The sequence below is a fragment of the Kogia breviceps genome, chromosome 9, assembly GCF_026419965.1.
Source record: "Kogia breviceps isolate mKogBre1 chromosome 9, mKogBre1 haplotype 1, whole genome shotgun sequence".
Lineage (NCBI taxonomy): Eukaryota > Metazoa > Chordata > Mammalia > Artiodactyla > Physeteridae > Kogia > Kogia breviceps.
This window is the reverse complement of record NC_081318.1, coordinates 76,454,538-76,473,272: the sequence shown is the minus strand read 5'-3', so window position 1 is coordinate 76,473,272 and position 18,735 is coordinate 76,454,538. Positions and strand designations below refer to the sequence as shown.

Below are 18,735 nucleotides of genomic sequence, written 5' to 3'. Positions count from 1 at the left end.
CAGTTATTGGTTAGGGTTGGGCATGTGACCCAAACTAGTCTTAATTAGATGTAACAGAAGGGTGTTTGTTTGGCAGTCGAGGCCTAGCTGTGCGCTCTCTTTCCCTGGATGGGAAACAAGGAAGCTTGTAGCTATGGTTGCTCCTGGCAGCCGCCCTGTGGCCATGAGGGAATGAGCCTCAGGGTGAAGCCAACCCTGAGGACTGAAAGCCACTCACAGCCAACAGACAGAAGGTGCCTGAGTCCTTCGGGCCACTTGTGAGCCAGTGGATCCATCAACCCTGAAGTCCAACCTTCCCCTTTATTGTTTAGTCTAGTTTGACTTTTCTGTTACTTGCAGCTGAAGGGAGCTTAAAGGTTGCAGCTATGCTGTATGTTTATTCCAAAACATGTTAAAGAAAAACAGTAGTAGAGTACAGTCTACATACCCCTTGGACTTGGGAGGCATCCATCGCAAGTCTCGTAGAAAGTGCACCAGTACTGTTTTTATGATCATCAAACCAGCTCATGTCCTACGACACAAAATACACCTTTAAATTCATTCCAAATTAAAACAAGCAGAGAAAATCAGATGAAACATCCCAAACATTCAATGCTGAGGAAATATCCACACTTAACTTGGGTGATGGAGTTGAGGGGAGACCTCCCATGCAGTGGGGAGCTCTAGTCCCTGCCTTGAGCATACACCTTGGAGCCCCACCAGGATGCAAGCTCCATCCCCACCTGTGCCAGGAAAGCACACTGATGGGGGGCGGGGCTTATCCAGTTTGCAGCTGTGCTCGCTGCCAGCTTCCCCCAAGCCCAAGCTCAAGCCTGTGGATGCACGTGGGTCCATCACCCAGTCCTCACAACTTGTACTACGGACACTTCCGTAGTATCCTGATGGGATGGTGTCTCTCACAAAGTTGTGCTGGACACGGTGGAGTTGTACTGGACACGGCTCTTTCTTGCAAATTCTAGGCATGAGATCATGAGCCCTGGTTTCTCACCACGTTTTTGTTTTGTTTTGTTTGAAGCAAGGATTAAAAGAGTCTATCTTAGATATGATTTCAATTATAAGCCACTCATCCACAGCATCTTTAAGCTTCATATAAAGTAACTTTTCCTCCATAGCAACAGTTTAAAAGACACTGAAAGAGGTCTGCAAATTCAGAGCTGCACATAATATGATACCTGCTCTGTGCCCTTTTGTGAACAGGAAATGTAATCAATTCCTATCAATTGGTTGGACAATATTCTGGCCCTCTCTTAAGCCTTCTCTATAAAAATAGAGAATTCATGTTTGCACATTTTCCCGCATGTCCCGCACTGGGCTGTGACCTTCCCAAGAGGGCAGATAAGGCATTTTATAGGCCCAGCTACCAGCACACTGTCTGGTACCTAGTGGGTAATGACTGAGTGAATTAACAAGTGAATTAATGTGAAAGCAGAGCTCTAACAAACTCAATTACCAACATTTGGTAAAACCTATAGTTAGTATGGTCAATTGTGGGACAGGAACACTGCCAACCACCCTTTCCTTTGTGGAAAGGCATCCTGGAGTCTCAAATGACTCACCAGGGCCTGCGTAGAATCCAGAAAACAGATACAGGTCCTTGAAATGACAGTATCCACAGGGATAGAGATAGTTGCAAAATAAGCCCCAAAAGTGACCTACATTGGGCTTCCCTGGTGGCGCAGTGGTTGGGAGTCCGCCTGCCGATGCAGGGGTCACGGGTTCGTGCCCCTGTTTGGGAAGATCCCATGTGCCGCGGAGTGGCTGGGCCCGTGAGCCATGGCCACTGAGCCTGTGCGTCCAGAGCCTGTGCTCTGCAGCGGAAGAGGCCACAGCAGTGAGAGGCCCACGTACCACAAAAAAAAAAAAAAAAAAAAAAAAAAAAAGTGACCTACATTAAGCCTACTCCCACGAAAACCCTGAGAGGTCTTTGGATACTGAAGGACCAGGACAATTAGCAGGGCCCTGACCAGTACTTGCATGAACACCTGGGACACACAACATGCAGGGCAGCACACCAGCCAGAACAGGAAGAGGCCTGAAAGGAAAGAGTTGCTCCCGAGCACACACCTACCTGTCTCAGCATTGCTTTAAAAGCCATGGACCGAAGCCTTGTGGTGAGGATCTCGCCAGCCTTCCCAAATGTGAAGCCCTGGGGGAGAAGAAAGGCTTTTGTCCCTTTTGATGATCACAAGCGTTCTGACAAAAGTGGGTGTATTTGCATGGATTTCTATAATATTTATTTATGAATCAACTATTCAAATAACAAAGTCTATGACCAGATACTAATTCAAAGTCCCAACTTAAAGTTCATGTCCTGCTAGATGTAAGCTATTATATATGGAATGGATAAACAGCACGGCCCTACTGTACAGCACAGAGAACTATATTCAGTATCCTATGATAAACCATAATGGAAAGGAATATTAAAAAAAGAATGTTTATATATGTATAACTGAATCACTTTGCTGTACAGCAGAAATTAACACATTGTAAATCAACTATACTTCTATTAAAAATTTTTTAAAATTCATATACTTCTAATTATTATTATTTTTTTTTTGCAGTACGCGGGCCTCTCGCTTTCGTGGCCTCTCCCGTTGCGGAGCACAGGCTCCGGATGCGCAGGCTCAGCGACCATGGCTCACAGGGCTAGCCGCTCCGCGCGCGGCATTTGGGATCTTCCCGGACCGGGGCACGAACCTGTGTCCCCTGCATCGGCAGGTGGACTCTCAACCACTGCGCCACCAGGGAAGCCCTAATTCATATACTTCTAAATCATTGGTATACAATAGAATCCTAAGACCAAAATCCTTAGAAGTATCCAATTCTGGCTCCTGAAGCATTCTAAATAGACTTCCTTTTCAAAACTCTCAAGGACAGCATCTCAGTGAGAAGAATACTGTACTTAATTACAACGTCAGTGTGTTCCTAATGCTTTAAGCAAATCAGTCTCCAAAAGAAGTAATAAAATTCTATGCAGGGATGCGTTTTGGCTCCTGTAGTGTAGAGGGAGGGAGGATGTCTGGGGTATCAAGCTCCAGATGCGTTTGCAGCTTGCCCATCACAGCTCCACCTGCTATCAGATTAACGAACAATTAGGTTACTCCTCCTCCCCCAGCATCCTTGCCAGACGCTTTCCCTCTTTCTAATTTTACCCTGTTCAAACTGGAGACCAGCCCAGATGTCCACAGCTGGGTTTGCTTCCCAGGCACTGGCATGGGTGTGAGCCTCCAGCCACGCGGAGTGTTGGGGTGGGCACGTGGGGTGCTCTCTGGGGAGGATGCATCCCAGGTCTTCACTAAACCAAGAGGATCGGTGGTCAGTGCTCAGGGTGAGTCTGCCCCAGGGGTCCAGGCCTAGACTGCCTTGGTCTCCTCCCGCCTTTGCTGGCAGATTGCTCAAGGCCCGTGAGGGCTCCATAGCTCCGTCTATCAGCCCCACTGTTGGTGCAGCATATGTATGCCCTCCTCCCTAACACGCCAGGGATTGCGGCTGCATTGGACATTGAGTTGCTACGAGCAAGGCTCTGATTTCTAAATAAAAAGTGAGGCTTACTTTTACCACTGTTTCAACAATAATCAAAGAGAAGCACACTGGGCATGACTAGGAAATATTCTGTGGCCTCAATGGATTGTACTAGAAAGGGCTGTGTGTACTGGAAAGGCAGTGAGTTAGAGACAAAAGAAATTTGGTAAAAGTCTAGGTAGACAAGTACAACCAGAGCAGTTTACTAGTTCATTTTGTCCGGGTCTACAATACCTAAATGCAGCATAATGTGCATTCTTTCAAACAGTTCATCAATTAATGAAGAAAATATCAGAGAAGTTACTTGATACTATATGAAGAGTAACAAAAAGAGAATGCTGGGCTTCCCTAGTGGCGCAGTGGTTAAGAATCCGCCTGCCAATGCAGAGGACACGGGTTCGAGCCCTGGTCCAGGAAGATCCCACATGCCGCAGAGCAGCTAAGCCCATGCGCCACAACTACTGAAGCCCGTGAGCCACAACTACTGAAGCCTGTGCGCCTAGAGCCCGTGCTCCACAACAAGAGAAGCCACTGCAGTGAGAAGCCCGTGCACCACACAAAGAGCAGCCACACTAGAGAAAGCATGTGCACAGCCACGAAGACCCAACGCAGACAAAAAATAAAATAAATAAATTTATTTTTATAAAAGAGAGAGAGAATGCTATTGTACTGATTTTTCTCCAGTTTATGACTAGTGGAGTTTAACTGGGACTTATGTTGTCCTGTGAGTTCACGTCTCTTTTGTCCTTGGTAATGAATGTTTGCTGAGGGCCAATCTGTAACATGACGTAATTTAGCACACAGGGAAGTCACAATTCCCCCTGCTTAGGACACTGCCCTCTCAAAGAGCCTTGTGCCAACTGTGTCTGCAATTCATTTCAATCTAAGACTTGGAAGTTCCAAACCAAAGCTAAGGTTTTGATCACCTGTTTCTTTTATTGGATTTTGATTAATCAATAATTAATCTATATTAACAGATAATTAACAAAAATCTAATTAATAGGTAATTAATCTATATTCTCTAACTGAATATAGACTCAATGAGAAGATCAAATCATAGGTACCTACCTGAAGGAAGAAAGTAAAAAAAGAAATAATTCCCAGACCTAAAAAGAGCAATGAGAACATGTTGCATTTCTGCTGCTTCACTTCATCGTCTCCTGGTCCAAAAATCTACAAAAGAACATTTAAAACACCCACTTGGATTACATGATCTTTGTTTATTCCTCCCATAAACAATGGCTTGGGCATCACATTTTAAAAACTAGGTTTCGAATACGTGTTTTTTTTAACTGTGGTAAAATATACGTAACATTAAAACGGCTAGGCTTCCCTGGTGGCGCAGTGGTTGAGAGTCCGCTTGCCGATGCAGGGGACGCGGGTTCGTGCCCCGGTCCGGGAAGATCCCACATGCCGCGGAGCGGCTGGGCCCGTGAGCCATGGCCGCTGAGCCTGCGCGTCCGGAGCCTGTGCTCCACAGCGGGAGAGGCCACAACCATAAGAGGCCCGCGTACCGCAAAAAAAAAAAAAAAAAGGCTAAATGGTAGATTTTAAGTATACTAGTCAGTGGCATTAAGTGTACTGACAGTGTTGTGCCACCTTCCCTGCCATCCATCTCCCGAATTCTTTCATCATCCACAACTGAAATTCTGTACTCATTAAACAGTAACTCCCATGACCCTCCCCCAGCCATTTGGGAGCCACCATTCTACTTCCTGTCTCTATGAATCGGAGGAATACAATACGAGTTCCATTCTGAGAGCGCGTTTGTAAGTGTGATTTGTTCGTAAGTCCAACAAAGTTAGCCTAGGTGCCCCACTAACATAATCGGGTATATATCAATAGTGCTGTACTGTAATAGGTTTATAATACTTTTCACACATACATAAAAAACAAACACGAAAAATAAAGAAAACAGTCTCAATCTTTCAGTACAGTACTTTGAAAAGTACAGTAGTACAGTACAGCAGCTGGCATACAGGGGCTGGCACGTGCATTCACAACTGGAAAGTTCGTACGTAGTGGACTTACTGTTTGCAGTTATTAACATGGGTTGAAGCACTGCCTACGGACTGTGTGTGGCTGCACATTTCCGTGTTTGTGCCTCTTCCTCTGCATTTGCTGTTCCGTCTGTCTGAACTCCACCCTGCCCCCTACCTGCTCACCACCCTCCACTCCACGGGGCCTCTGCCCCGACAGGCCTCTCCTGACCCAGCCGCATGAAACAGCACCTCCAGCTCCAGCCCCTGCACTGCCAGACGCTGCTTTTAAAATGCTTGCTATGCTGTGACACATTACATATTTGCTGTTTGGTTGTGTTCTGTGTCTGTCCCAGTAGAAGGTAAACTGTTGGAGGGCTGGACTTAGTTTATTTTGTTTGCTGCTTGATCTCCAAAATCAGCATTTGACACAAAGGAGATGCCCCCAAATATAAATACAATCCACACAGCTCTTGAATTGCAGAAGAGCCAGGGATTGCCTTATTTTGTAATGTAAGAACAGTTGGAGGGTTCTTCCTAATTTATTTTTTAGCTTGTGGTCTTAAACCAATGTTCAAAGTCACAAGCATAATATACTCTTAGCAACTATACTCCAATAAAAATTAAGAAATAAAATAAAACTTTGAAGGGTAATACATTATATGAAGCTCAAAAAATAAAGATAGAAAACAAGCTGAAAAAAAAGCAGCGTGATAAAGTCGTAATGTGATGGAGAATAATTCATCTTTAACAAAAAAGTCTCTCCAATAACAATAGAGATTGACTAAGGTTATAAAATATAAATGTTGGATTTTATGGAGCCTTAGATATTTCTGATCACTTCTGATAAATATCCCCCAATGAATTTAACAACTGGATAGTGTAGGTTTTCCTTCTTAGCCTCCCCAAGCCTTGTAAGGATTGCTAAACAATGATGTAGCAATTGCTAAACAATGCTAAACATTGCTACAATTGCTAAACAATGATGTAGCAACTTTTTGAATACTTACTTCCAGGCAGACGCTCTTAAACAGTTACCTAAATCATCTCTTAATCCTCAGCCATCCTAGGAGGTAGCTTTATTCTGCAGATGAAGAAACTGAGGTACAGCAAGGGAAAGCATTTGCCCAATTTGCACAGCGATTAAGTGATGAGGCCGGTCTGTCCCCAGAGCCTGGCCTCTTGAACACTTGAGACTTGAACTCTTTCCCTTCCCCACCACCCAGCCACCCAATGAGACATGCATCTCCTCTCCACAAACGGGATGGTGATCACTGCCTGACACCAGTTCACCCAAATGAAGAGAGGGAATCAGAATGCCTTCTTCAGGGACTTTACAGTTTCTAATTTCATTGATAGCATACTTGCCTATTTTTTCTTTTGCCTCATAGCTTTCCTCAAAAGGGAATTACAACCTTGGGCTTAGTTTAATTTGAGGCTGCTTTACTGCAAAATGGACCAGGGTGGCATGAGAACTGATGTAATGGTGAAGTGACTTCATTCAAGCTGTCCAGTGGTGTTTTCAGACTCACCTCTATAATCTTTGAGAAGATGACCGAGAAGGCCGGCTGAAGCGCCCCGTTGGCAACAGCACACAGAGTTCCCACCACAAAGTAGGGCCATTCTGTTTTATTCAGTTTCAGGATCTTCATAAAAGACACCGGCGGCACAGTTTCATCCTAGAACACGTACATGTCAAGACAAAAAAGGTGACAACACTACCGTCACTGGAGTGTATGGACATAGAGAAGGCCTGGCATCAACCTCAAGGAACTTGCAAACTAGGTGCAGAGAATGACCAGGCTACAGCAAACTACTAGAGGGTTGGACAGGATGTTATCAAATGTTAACTATGTCCATTGACTACACAGCATAAGACGAGTATGAGTCCTTCACCCAAGGAGCGATCTTCATGGTGTGACCAGCCCATCTCTATTCCAGCCTCAGCAGAGTGGGCAGAAGATCTGGGCACAAAATGCCCTCGAATTCAAGTCCAATTCAGCTCCGGCATGATGCTGGGGTCACATGAGACAAGACCCATGAATAGATAGGTAAGTGTCCTCACCAACACAAGGCGCCATGATTAACCTGAGGACCTGGGCCTGGTCTCCTCACCCTGGAACCCTGCCCAGCGCTGCCTTTTCTGTGACGTGTTCCCAACTCACAAAACTAAAGTAACGACTCCCCTTTTCTTTCACCACTGTTCCCTCTGCGGACTTCTATTTCATAGCTTAGCTTGTTTTGTGATCCCCCCACCCCGTTTGTTTACATGACTCGCTTGTTTGTTTTTAAGGTGAAGACTATGTCTTTATATCCCTAGAAATAGCCCAATGCCTGGCACACATCAGGTTCTCAGCAAATGCTGAACTCAATGTCTGGTCAAGCATGAAGGATTTAGGTCACCTAAAGGAGAATATTCTGACTACAGAGGTGGTTTAACAGTAAACGAGATACAAAAGGTGTCTGTGGAATCCCATAGCCTTACAGTTGTTTAAATAGGTCATGTTTGCGTCTCTATGAAAAAGAGAACATGGGAATAGTTTCTATTCAGCCCTCTTCTTTCAAGCCACTCATTTTCTCTGCGTTTTAGGGTTTTTTTTTCCTCCCTAGTTAACATCTTTTAGCCCTGGTCTCCAGCCTGTTAAACGAGCTGAGGCTGCTCTTCACACGCCAACAGGTCTTTCAGGCCCTTCTAATCAGACTTAATTTCCCCCGCTCCTTGGGCACATCGTTTATCCCTCTATGATGGCACTTAGGACAGTCTTGTTGATGTGGCATTTTCTGACTCCCACTCTTCTCTGTGCATTTCTCCAAGACAAGTGCTCCTCTAAAATACCAGACTCTAAAGATTTAGCAGCATAACTGTCCAGATAAATGAGGAAATGAGAAGTAAATACTTCCACAGCCAAAAGGGGGAAATTATTTATCTTAGGTATGATAATGCAGCTCCACAATAATTCAATTGTTATTCTCTTTCCATAAATACACCAAGATTTGAGACCTCTGAGAGAGCCCTCGTAATCTCTGCAGTAAATAACCTTGTGGGCAGAGAAAAACAGATGCAGTGAATTCTCGGTAGGATTAGTGTCTTCAGGCCAACACAAAAGTAAAAATAAACTCAGCTTTTATCAATAAATACCATCAAAAGGTATTCTCAAACCAATTCTTAAAATCATAAAATATCTTTTCTTGGAATGGATTCCCTTTCTATCAATATTATAAAAGCTTCTGTTAACTTGAATTAATAACATCCCAAGTCTTCAGGTGAGAAACGTTAAAGAATGTACACTTTGGCTATTTCTGGTTATTCTTTTTCTTAGTAAGAGAATTCCAATCTTATTCAGAGTAGCAATGCATATAGCAAAAAGATTCAGTTATCTACCCTTCCTTGTAGCTAAGTAGCGCCATGTGTTTAAGCTATGGCCAGTGACATATAAATAAAAGTACTGTATCGGACTTAGGGAAAAATCTTTGTTTCTTCTTGCTGCTTGGAACACAGATGTGATGGCTGGAACTTCAGGAGCCATTTTTGATCATTGAGAATGGAAGGTACATGCCAGGATAGTGAGGATAAATATGAAAGGAACCTGAATCCGTGGTAACCATGGCAGAGTCACCATTCTAGCCCTGGGTTTCTCACCTTTAAGTTTTTATGTGAAAGAGAAGTAAAACCTCTTATTTTCTTAAACTGATATTAATCTGAGTTTCCTAGCATAGAAATCAAAAGTAATCCTACCTAATAGAGCATGCAAATATCAGGGCCTCTTACTTTAGACCAGCCTTATTTATCTCTGGACCTCAAAAATAAGTGGAATATCTAGATTTAATTTTACGCATCTAAGCACAAAGACTATGTTTTTGGATCTTTTTTCATTGGAAATCCAATTTTAATTGGAACTGATTTCAATTTTTGACAAATACATTTAAAATGTGATATTTCCTTTTTTTAAGAAGAGTATGGCTCATGGCAGGAATCCTCTGTGCCTGCAATATACTTGAAAGACTAAGAATTTCAACAGCAAAACTAAACAACTAAAGATTTAAGTGAAAAACAACTTACAAGTTCAACGGTTTCCACATCAAAGGCATTCTGATACTTTCGTGAATTCCTCAGGCTTTTATGAAAAGAACTCCTAACTATGGCACCAGCCAAACCCATGGCAGGCTTTTCATCAGTTAGTGCAACTTTAAATTCTTCTGACTGGATCTGGCTTCCTAATGTCTAAAAGAAGAACAAAACATTGAATTGTGTGTGCACCTGTGTCCAGATGGATATAACCTCCAAATTTAGAACCATACAGCCATTTGAATATCACGTGTCAAGACTTTCAGATTCCATCACAGCTTCTCAGTCAAAGTTAGCTGCAAAGTGTCAAGAAGTATATCAACACATGGAAGTAAAAGAGGTTACAAAGGACAGAAAGGTTAAATTCAATTTGAACAATATGAAACCTGGAATATAAAAATACTCTCTAAAGGGGCTTCCCTGGTGGCGCAGTGGTTGAGAGTCCGCCTGCCGATGCAGGGGATGCGGGTTCGTGCCCCGGTCCGGGAGGATCCCACATGCCGCAGAGCGGCTGGGCCCGTGAGCCATGGCCGCTGATTCTGCGCGTCCGGAGCCTGTGCTCCATGGCGGGAGAGGCCACAACAGTGAGAGGCCCGCGTACCGCAAAAAAACCAAAAAACAAAAAAACTCTAAAAATTAAAAGGCAAAGTTTTCACTATCCAGCAGGTAACTGGGAATTTCTTCAATACGCCAGGATCCAGAGAACAAGTTAGAGACCACCACAGGGCAGCAGAATAAACAGAAATATTACCAAGGGCTCAATTTCACAAACAAGGAAAAACTGGTCACTGCCTGAGGGAGGCTGTTAATCTGGCTGAGTACCATCATCTTTTTCCTCAGAGTCCTGCAAAGATTCATCCACACCTCCCCCCAGGGGAACAGTCCTGCAGGTTCAGCCTCACTGCCCACTTTGGGATCAACTGTCTCCTTAAAGGGTCAGGGAGAGGGATAATTTAAGGACCTTTAGCTCAATGCTAGATGAGGGACTATCAACCCAACCTTCCTGGAGTCTTAACGTTGTTCTCTGTTTGCTTCGGCCATGTCTGAGTCCACATCTTAATGGTTTGTCCAGGACCTCAGTTCTTGTGGTATTGTCTTTTTCCCTTCAGGTCCTGTCCCCAAACGCAATTATCTGGCTAGTGCCTTACTGTACCCACAAAGGCTGTCTATCTTGAGCTCTGGATCTAATCTGATCCTACTTTCCAGTTGTGCTTTCAGCACCTGACAGAATATTGCCCTTGTGCCTTGAACCCCACTGCAGGTACGCTCTGCTTGGTGGACTTCCTTGTTTCCCACTGGAACGGTTTCATACCATCTCCCAACAAAAGCCAACCTAGTGGGACTTCCCTGGTGGCGCAGTGGTTAAGAATCCACATGCTAATGCAGGGGACACGGGTTCGATCCCTGGTCCGGGAAGTTCCCACATGCTGCGGAGTAGCTAAGCCCGTGCGCCACAACTACTGAGCCTGCACTCTAGAGCCCGTGACCCACAACTACAGAAGCCCGTGTGCCCAGAGCTCATGCCTTGCAACAAGAGAAGCCACCGCAATGAGAGGCCCGCGCACCGCAACAAAGACCCAATGTAGCTGAAAATAAATAAGTAAATAGATTTATTAAAAAACAAAAAAACAACCTAACTTAGAGACTTAGTCTTGTAACTGGTCCCCACATCCTCACTTCCATCCACTCCCACACTGCTATCAGAGTCACTTTCCTGAAGGGCAGTCCTGCTCAAATCACACCTCAGCTCAACAATCTTCCACGGCTCCCCACCACATGCTCAAGCCTGGCTCCCCCAAATTCTAGCACATGGCAAGTCAGACTGAACCACTTCTCATCAATCCTTTTCTTATCTTTTTCTCCTTTTGTCATCTTGTCCATGCTATCTCAATAAACAGTTCTTCCAATAAGCCCATTCTGATTTTAGACTTCTTCTATGACCAAATGTATAATCCCTCTCTCTATCTCATAATATACTTTTCTGTGCCTTACCTAAAGCCCTCATTTACTGCAGGCTGAGGTCATTGAGCTCCAAAGCCAAGATGGCCACTTTTCACCAGTTGATAAAAAGTATATATTTGGGGCTTCCCCGGTGGTGCAGTGGTTGAGAATCCGCCTGCTGATGCAGGGGACATGGGTTTGTGCCCCGGTCCAGGAAGATCCCACATGCCGCGGAGCGGCTGGGCCTGTGAGCCATGGCCGCTGAGCCTGCGCGTCCAGAGCCTGTGCTCCACAACAGGAGAGGCCACAAACAGTGAGAGGCCTGCATACCGCAAAAAAAAAAAAAAAAAAAAAAAAAAAAGGTATATATTTGAAACCAATAGCCCTTATTTCCTACACCTGGATATACTTCAGCTGCCTCAAATATTCAATCGTAAAAAAAAAACCCAATAAATGTTAAAAGGAAATATGGGTGAATATCCTAAGAACAACCCCAAATCCTGAAGACATGGAGACGAAAAATGATAATCTAATTACATACAGTTTTAAAGCTCTTTTTATGGCAGCCAAACAAACAACAAAGTGAAGTTGAGAGAACAAAGCAGGAAAAATACTTCCAATACATGCAAGAGAAATGTGTATTTCCTTTTTATGCAAGGTGTTCTTATAAATCAATAAGAATATCATGAACAACTCAACAGAAAACAGCCTAATACGGGAACAGACACTTTCACAGAGGAAAATATACAAACAGCCAAGGAACATGTGAAAAGATGCTGAGGACCCATTAAAATGATAGAATCTGGATGATGTGTATCTGAAATGTGAAGAAAAAAGAACAAAATTATGTACATACTAGTTACAGTTATATCAAAGCAAATGTATATACTTTTACAAATATAAGAATCATGTTTACAGAATAACATATTTTTAGGTTATTTATTTTGCAAAGTTGCTCCAGAAGTTCATTCCCCAGGCAATTAAGAATCTCTGTCCTAGGGCTTCCCTGGTGGTGCAGTGGTTGAGAATCCGCCTGCCGATGCAGGGGTCACGGGTTCGTGCCCTGGTCCGGGAAGATCCCACATGCCGTGGAGCAACTAAGCCCGTGAGCCATGGCCGCTAGGCCTTCGCGTCCAGAGCCTGTGCTCCGCAATGGGAGAGGCCACAGCAGTGAGAGGCCCGAGTACCGCAAAAAAAAAAAAAAAAAAAAAAAAAAAGAATCTCTGTCCTAAAGAATAAGTTCAAAATGTTTTGGGCACCTTCCTTTATTTTCCTCCCCCCTCACCTTTCTCTTTAGAGATTCTTTCAACAACTCTGAATTAAAGTCTCAGATGTATATTGTAGGCATCTTCCTGAAAACGTCTTCTCAACATGGCATTAGCTACGTGATATTTTAATAAATAAAGAATACTATATTGAGGAGAAAACAGCAGAAAAACTTCCCAGGAAGCAGATACCTGCATGTTAACAAGCCTGAAGTACACCCCTTCCTTCTTCATTAGTTCTTTGTGGCTTCCTTGCTCCACAATGACTCCATCCTCAAACCCAGCAATGACATCTGCATTTCGGATTGTAGACAGTCGGTGTGCTATCACTATGGTGGTCCGGCCTTCCCTGGCCTAAAGGGGAAAAGGACAAACATGTAGGGCAGGAGGGTTACAATGTCCTGCACTGTCAATTAACACACAATTAAGCACTTGGATGGAGGTGTTTGTGGACGATGCAAAAGTAGCTCACCATCCCCGTGTGATTAGGGAACAAAGGCATCACTCACCTGTGAATGGCTAAAAGGAGACTTAAGTTCTGGACCAGACAGGAGGTCAGTCCCTCCAGGATAAGGATGGATAACTCTGGAGGTCTACAACCCTTCTCAAATGTTTTCATATCTGTGTGAGGAGCCCTGTTCTGAGTTATATGATATGCTAGAGACTTTAGCAGAAGCATGTTCAGAAGTTGTTGCCACATACAGTCTTCTCCAGAGCACTTCTGTAGGATTTCTTTTGAAGTGCCTGATTTTGACTGTAATTCTAATGGACTACATGCAGGCAGCTTAGGTGAAAACATACCCTGGGATCTGGATGGTTTACATTATGGTTCATAGACCATCTGAATTACAAACCCTGGAGTGGGGCCATTAACTATGATTTTTAACAAGTGCTTCAGGTGATTTTTATGGATGTTGAACTCTACAAATCACCCCCCTAAGTAGTTCCCTGAACTCACATGTCGTTGGCTTGGTGAGTTTATGAACGGGCATTTACAACCTGCAAAATGCCCATCAAACTATTCATGTTATGTCATTAACAATGGTTATTTTTTTTTAAATACTCATTAGCCCTATCAAGACTAACAACTTCTTAAGACCACTCCTACTCTGAGGCAATAAAACCACATCCTTAGGATGGTTATTAGAGTATAGCCCAATTCACCTAAGTAGTTAAAAAGACAGAAATGAGAGGCTAATCATCAAAAAATCTACAAACAGTAAATGTTGGAGAGGGTGTGGAGAGAAGGGAACCCTCTTGCACTGTTGGTGGGAATGTAAATTGATAGAGCCACTATGGAGAAGAGTATGGAGGTTCCTTAAAAAACTAAAAATAGAACTACCATAGGACCCAGCAAACCCATTACTGGGCATATACCCTGAGAAAACCATAATTCAAAAAGAGTCATGTACCACAATGTTCACTGCAGCTCTATGTACAATAGCCAGGACATGGAAGCAACCTAAGTGTCCATCGACAGATGAATGGATAAAGAAGATGTGGCACATACATACAATGGAATATTACTCAGCCATAAAAAGGAACGAAATTGAGTTATTTGTAATGAGGTGGATGGACCCAGAGTCTGTCATACAGAGTGAAGTAAGTCAGAAAGAGAAAAACAAATACCATATACTAACACATATATATGGAACCTAAAAAAATTTAAAAAAAGGTTCTCATGAACCTAGGGGCAGGACAGGAATAAAGACACAGACGTACAGAATGGACTTGAGGCCACGGGGAGGGGGAAGGGTAAGCTGGGACAAAGTGAGAGAGTAGCATTGACATATATACACTACCAGATGTAAAATAGATAGCTAGTGGAAAGCAGCCACATAGCACAGGGAGATCAGCTCAGTGCTTTGTGACCACCTAGAGGGGTGGGATAGGGAGGGTGGGAGGGAGACGCAAGGGGCAGGGGATATGGGGATATATGTATACATATAGCTGATTCACTTTGTTATACAGCAGAAACTAACACAACACTGTAAAGCAATTATACTCCAATAAAGATGTTAAAAAAAAAAAAAAGACTAGATTCACAAGAGCAAAAAAGTGAGAACAATCCAAATGTTCATCAGCTGATCAAAAGATAAACGCAAGGTGGTATATCCATACAATGGAATAATACTGGGCCAGAAAAAGGAATGAGATTCTGATGCGTGTTTCAATATGGATGAACCTTGAAAACATTATGCTAAGTGAAAGAAGTCAGTCACAAACGACCATGCCTTGTATGATTCTATTTATATGAAATGTCCAGAATAGGCAAATCCATGGAGAGAGAAAGCAGATTAGTGGTTGCCAAGAGCAAGGGTGAGGGTGGAATGGAGAGTGACTGCTAATCGGTACAAGGTTTCCTTTCAGGATGATGAAAATATTCTGCACTGAGATGTGCTGATGGTTGCAAAATCTTGTGAATATACTGAAAAAAACCAATGAATTGTGCATTTTAAAAGGGTGAACTTTATGGTACCTGAATTATATCTCAATTTTTTTAAAAAGAGCATCCATGAAAATTCTGAAAAAGTTAATAAGTATCTGGGTAATATCTCCACCAGATACTAAAACATAAAAAGCTACAGCAATTAGGGCTTCCCTGGTGGTGCAGTGGTTAAGAATCCGCCTGCCAACGCAGGGGACACGGGTTCAAGCCCTGGTCCGGGAAGATCCCACATGCCGCAGAGCAACTAAGCCCATGCACCACAACTACTGAGCCTGCGTTCTAGAGCCCAGGAGCCACAACTACTGAGCCCGCGCGCCTAGAACCCGTGCTCCACAACAAGAGAAGCCACCGCCATGAGAAGCCCACGCACTGCAATGAAGAGTAGCCCCTGCTCACCACAACTGGAAAAATCCCGCAGGCAGCAACAAAAACCCAATGCAGCCAAAAATAAATAAATTAAAACCAAAAAAAAAGCTACAGCAATTGAAATAGTAAATTCCAGGGGAAGCTATCATGTGAAGAGACGATTTGATCAATAGAACCATATAGAGAGTCCAGAAATAGACATGAAACATTTAAGAATTAGTATGATAGTATGAATAAATATGCTGTCTCTCCATAGACAGAAGGTGGACTGTGGAGCCAATTTTGTAGCCACCTTGAAAAAAATAATGTAGTCTTTCTTCTTCAGTCCTTACTCTAAAATAACCAGATGAATCAATTGTGTTTAAATAAATATAAAAGAGTTACATCATAAAAAGAGAGAGAGACTAGGGCATAACTATTGGACAACATTTAAGACTGTTCTTTGATTTTTAGCATATGGGCCCCAAAGAAACATTCATAAATATTTACTGCTTTACTGATATGGAAGCTGCATGGCTTTGTCCATGTATGATAAGGCATAGAGGAAATACTTTGAATAAGGCATAGAGGAAATACTTAGGTTCAAATACTTTGAACCTAATTATATTCATAATACTAACAGTGATGAGTAAACTGCTGACAGTGACTGGGTTATCATTATGATAATAACAGGTTGATGCTATATCAACTTAAAAAAAACAGAGGAATCGGAGTCAGACTTGTGAGTAAACGACTGGTGTGCAGGAGAAACAAAGTATGCAAAGTTACTAATTTCAAAATTAGCAACTGTCACCCTTGCCCAAGATTCTTTGGCCAGAGTAGAGGAGATCTGACACAAAGGGCTATTTTCAAACACCCCAGTGATGAGCAAAACATTGGCAAATAAATACCCTAGATTCAAGGACACCAACTATTAAGAAATTTGGAACTTCTACTAATTTTGTATGTGTAGGAATGAAAGGCAGGCCCAAACAAAGGAAGTACTATTCCATGAGCCTTTCTGGAACTTCTGAAAAAAAAAGCATAAAATGAAACTTTTGGCGATCATTTCATTAAATCACTACTCTGGTTCTTTTCTTGCCCCTCCAGTATGGAAACACTATGAGTAGGAGAGTGTGTGTAGGTATGAAACTTTGTGATTACTGACTTTCTTCAAAAAATCAAAATATCAAGTCTGCTTTTCTATTCTTTAAGATCTTATATTGGAAAAACCTATTATTTATTTTGATGAATAGCTGCTATCTATTGAGCCAAAAGCAGAAATGGTCATTAATAATTTTTTAAATGTAGACATGTATTATCTCAATGAACTTGGCCATGGTAATCAATTCAGTAAAAATTTATTTAGGCTTTACTATGGGCAAGGCACTGGAGTAGGTGTTACAGAGACACAAACATGAACCATTTATTAATTCTGCCTTTTAGGGGGTTTATTCTTTCTAAGAGAGAGGAGGCATATAAATAAATAGCTAACTACAATAACTTGGTGCCACAAGAGGTATTGATAAATGTATAAAGGATCCACAAGAGGAAAATATTATTCTTCCAGGCTAGGTAATAAGGGAGGAAAAACAATAACTATAATAGTAGTATATCCTTATGCTCCTCAGAGGAAAAATAATTAATTACAAAATTCAACTTTTCATTGTTAAAAGAGAGGTGGTATATAAATAGATGGACCAGCCAACTGACGGACTAGTATCATTGGGGGGAGTACAGTAATGAAGGATTTCCCTTTTAAAGACACAGTTTATAGTCTGCAAAACATATCAGTTTAGTTATCTTGCAATGTATGGAGTCAATTGGGTAGATTATGAACTATTTGCAGCAACTACGGTAGATAAAACATGGTCACAAACACTTTGCAGCTACTACCTTTCAGAGGTGGAGTCTATTTTTCCACCTCATCAGATCTGGGCAGGCCTTGTGACTTGCTTTGACCAACAATATGAAGGAATTAATGCTTGAGCAATTTCTGAAGCACAGACTTCAAGAGGCCTTATAGCTTGTGTGTTTGCCATCTTTGAAAGCTACCTGGAAAGGAAGCTTGTCTGGTCTACTTGAAGATGAGAAGCCTACTAGAGGAGAACCAAGCTGCCTCAGGCAACAGCCATCACCAATTTCCAGGCACATGAGGGTGGCCATCTTGAACATTCCAGCCCAGCTAACCCTGAGCTGAGAGTAGCTGCATGGGGAGACTAGGCGAAACCAATAGAGGAATCACACCAGCCAACCCACTAAGTGCTGGATTAAAGCAACTGATATGGAAATTGGTAATTAGACTGGGATGCTACTGTAACAAAACCCTAAAACATGTGACATTGGCTTTGGGGCTGGGATCTGAGTGGCAGGCAGTGACTAGAAGGGAGGTGATGATACTGTTAGTGGAGACTGGAAGAAAAGTAAGAAAATTGCTATTGGAGGCTGGAAAGACAGTGACCTGTGTTATATAACCTTAGGATAACTGGAAAAACTGTTCCCTGTAGTAACTTGGAAGAAAGATATTTTATCTAATGAACTTGTACATTTGACTAAGGAGATTCCAGAGATCTCTAAATAGAATGTTGAAAGTGCCAGGCTGTATATGATAAGGTATGAGAAGAGAATGATGAGCTAAAGAAGAAGCCATTTGGTTTGCAAGGTGAACTTAGAAGCTACAAAGAAGACCCAGTACTTGCTGGGTTGGAAAAAGAATTGTTAATCATCCAATCAAATGAGACCAAGATCAAATCAGGGTGTAGGTGTGAGATTTTTTTGTTAAAATCTCTGAAAAATTTAAGGCAAATTCTAGTAGACACTCTCTGCTACATAAAAGGGCTTCTAAGGTTCTAAAGGGTTTTCTAATGGCAGCTTCATATACAGCCCAAAGTAGAGAGAGGCTTGCCCCCACAAAAAATTAAAGATGTAACTTTTGGGGCTTAAGCAAACTACAGTCAAATTCTAAGCAAACTCACAGAGTCTTTAAGAGAATCCATCAGCTTGGACTAAAAGAGACTGAGAAAATTAAAAATGTAAAGAGGACTCTGGGTCTCAAATTTCTATGAGCAGAAAGCATGCTGAGAAACTTACTCAGCTGTAGACATAGGCCCTTTCTTACGGGAAAGGAAAGAGCTCCCAGAGGGAGAATCTGAGAGCCCAGAGGTTGGA

At 42.6% G+C, this 18,735-nt stretch overlaps 1 protein-coding gene across 9 annotated transcripts in view; it reads right to left on the bottom strand.

Annotated features, from left to right (window-relative positions):
- The window catches only part of LOC131762377 (phosphatidylcholine translocator ABCB4), an 86,101-nt gene that overhangs the window by 23,621 nt on the left and 43,745 nt on the right, over positions 1–18,735 (bottom strand). For 8 of the 9 annotated variants that reach the window (XM_067042695.1, XM_067042692.1, XM_067042696.1 and 5 more), the window contains 6 exons: positions 12,966–13,127; positions 9,562–9,723; positions 7,034–7,180; positions 4,591–4,695; positions 2,069–2,146; positions 428–511 (listed from right to left, as the gene is read on the bottom strand). In XM_067042695.1, coding sequence (XP_066898796.1) covers positions 428–511; positions 2,069–2,146; positions 4,591–4,695; positions 7,034–7,180; positions 9,562–9,723; positions 12,966–13,127 — 738 coding nt within the window. Of the gene's footprint in view, positions 1–427; positions 512–2,068; positions 2,147–4,590; positions 4,696–7,033; positions 7,181–9,561; positions 9,724–12,198; positions 12,326–12,965; positions 13,128–18,735 lie in introns of those variants that run through there. The other variant, XM_067042699.1, reaches the window with a different exon arrangement.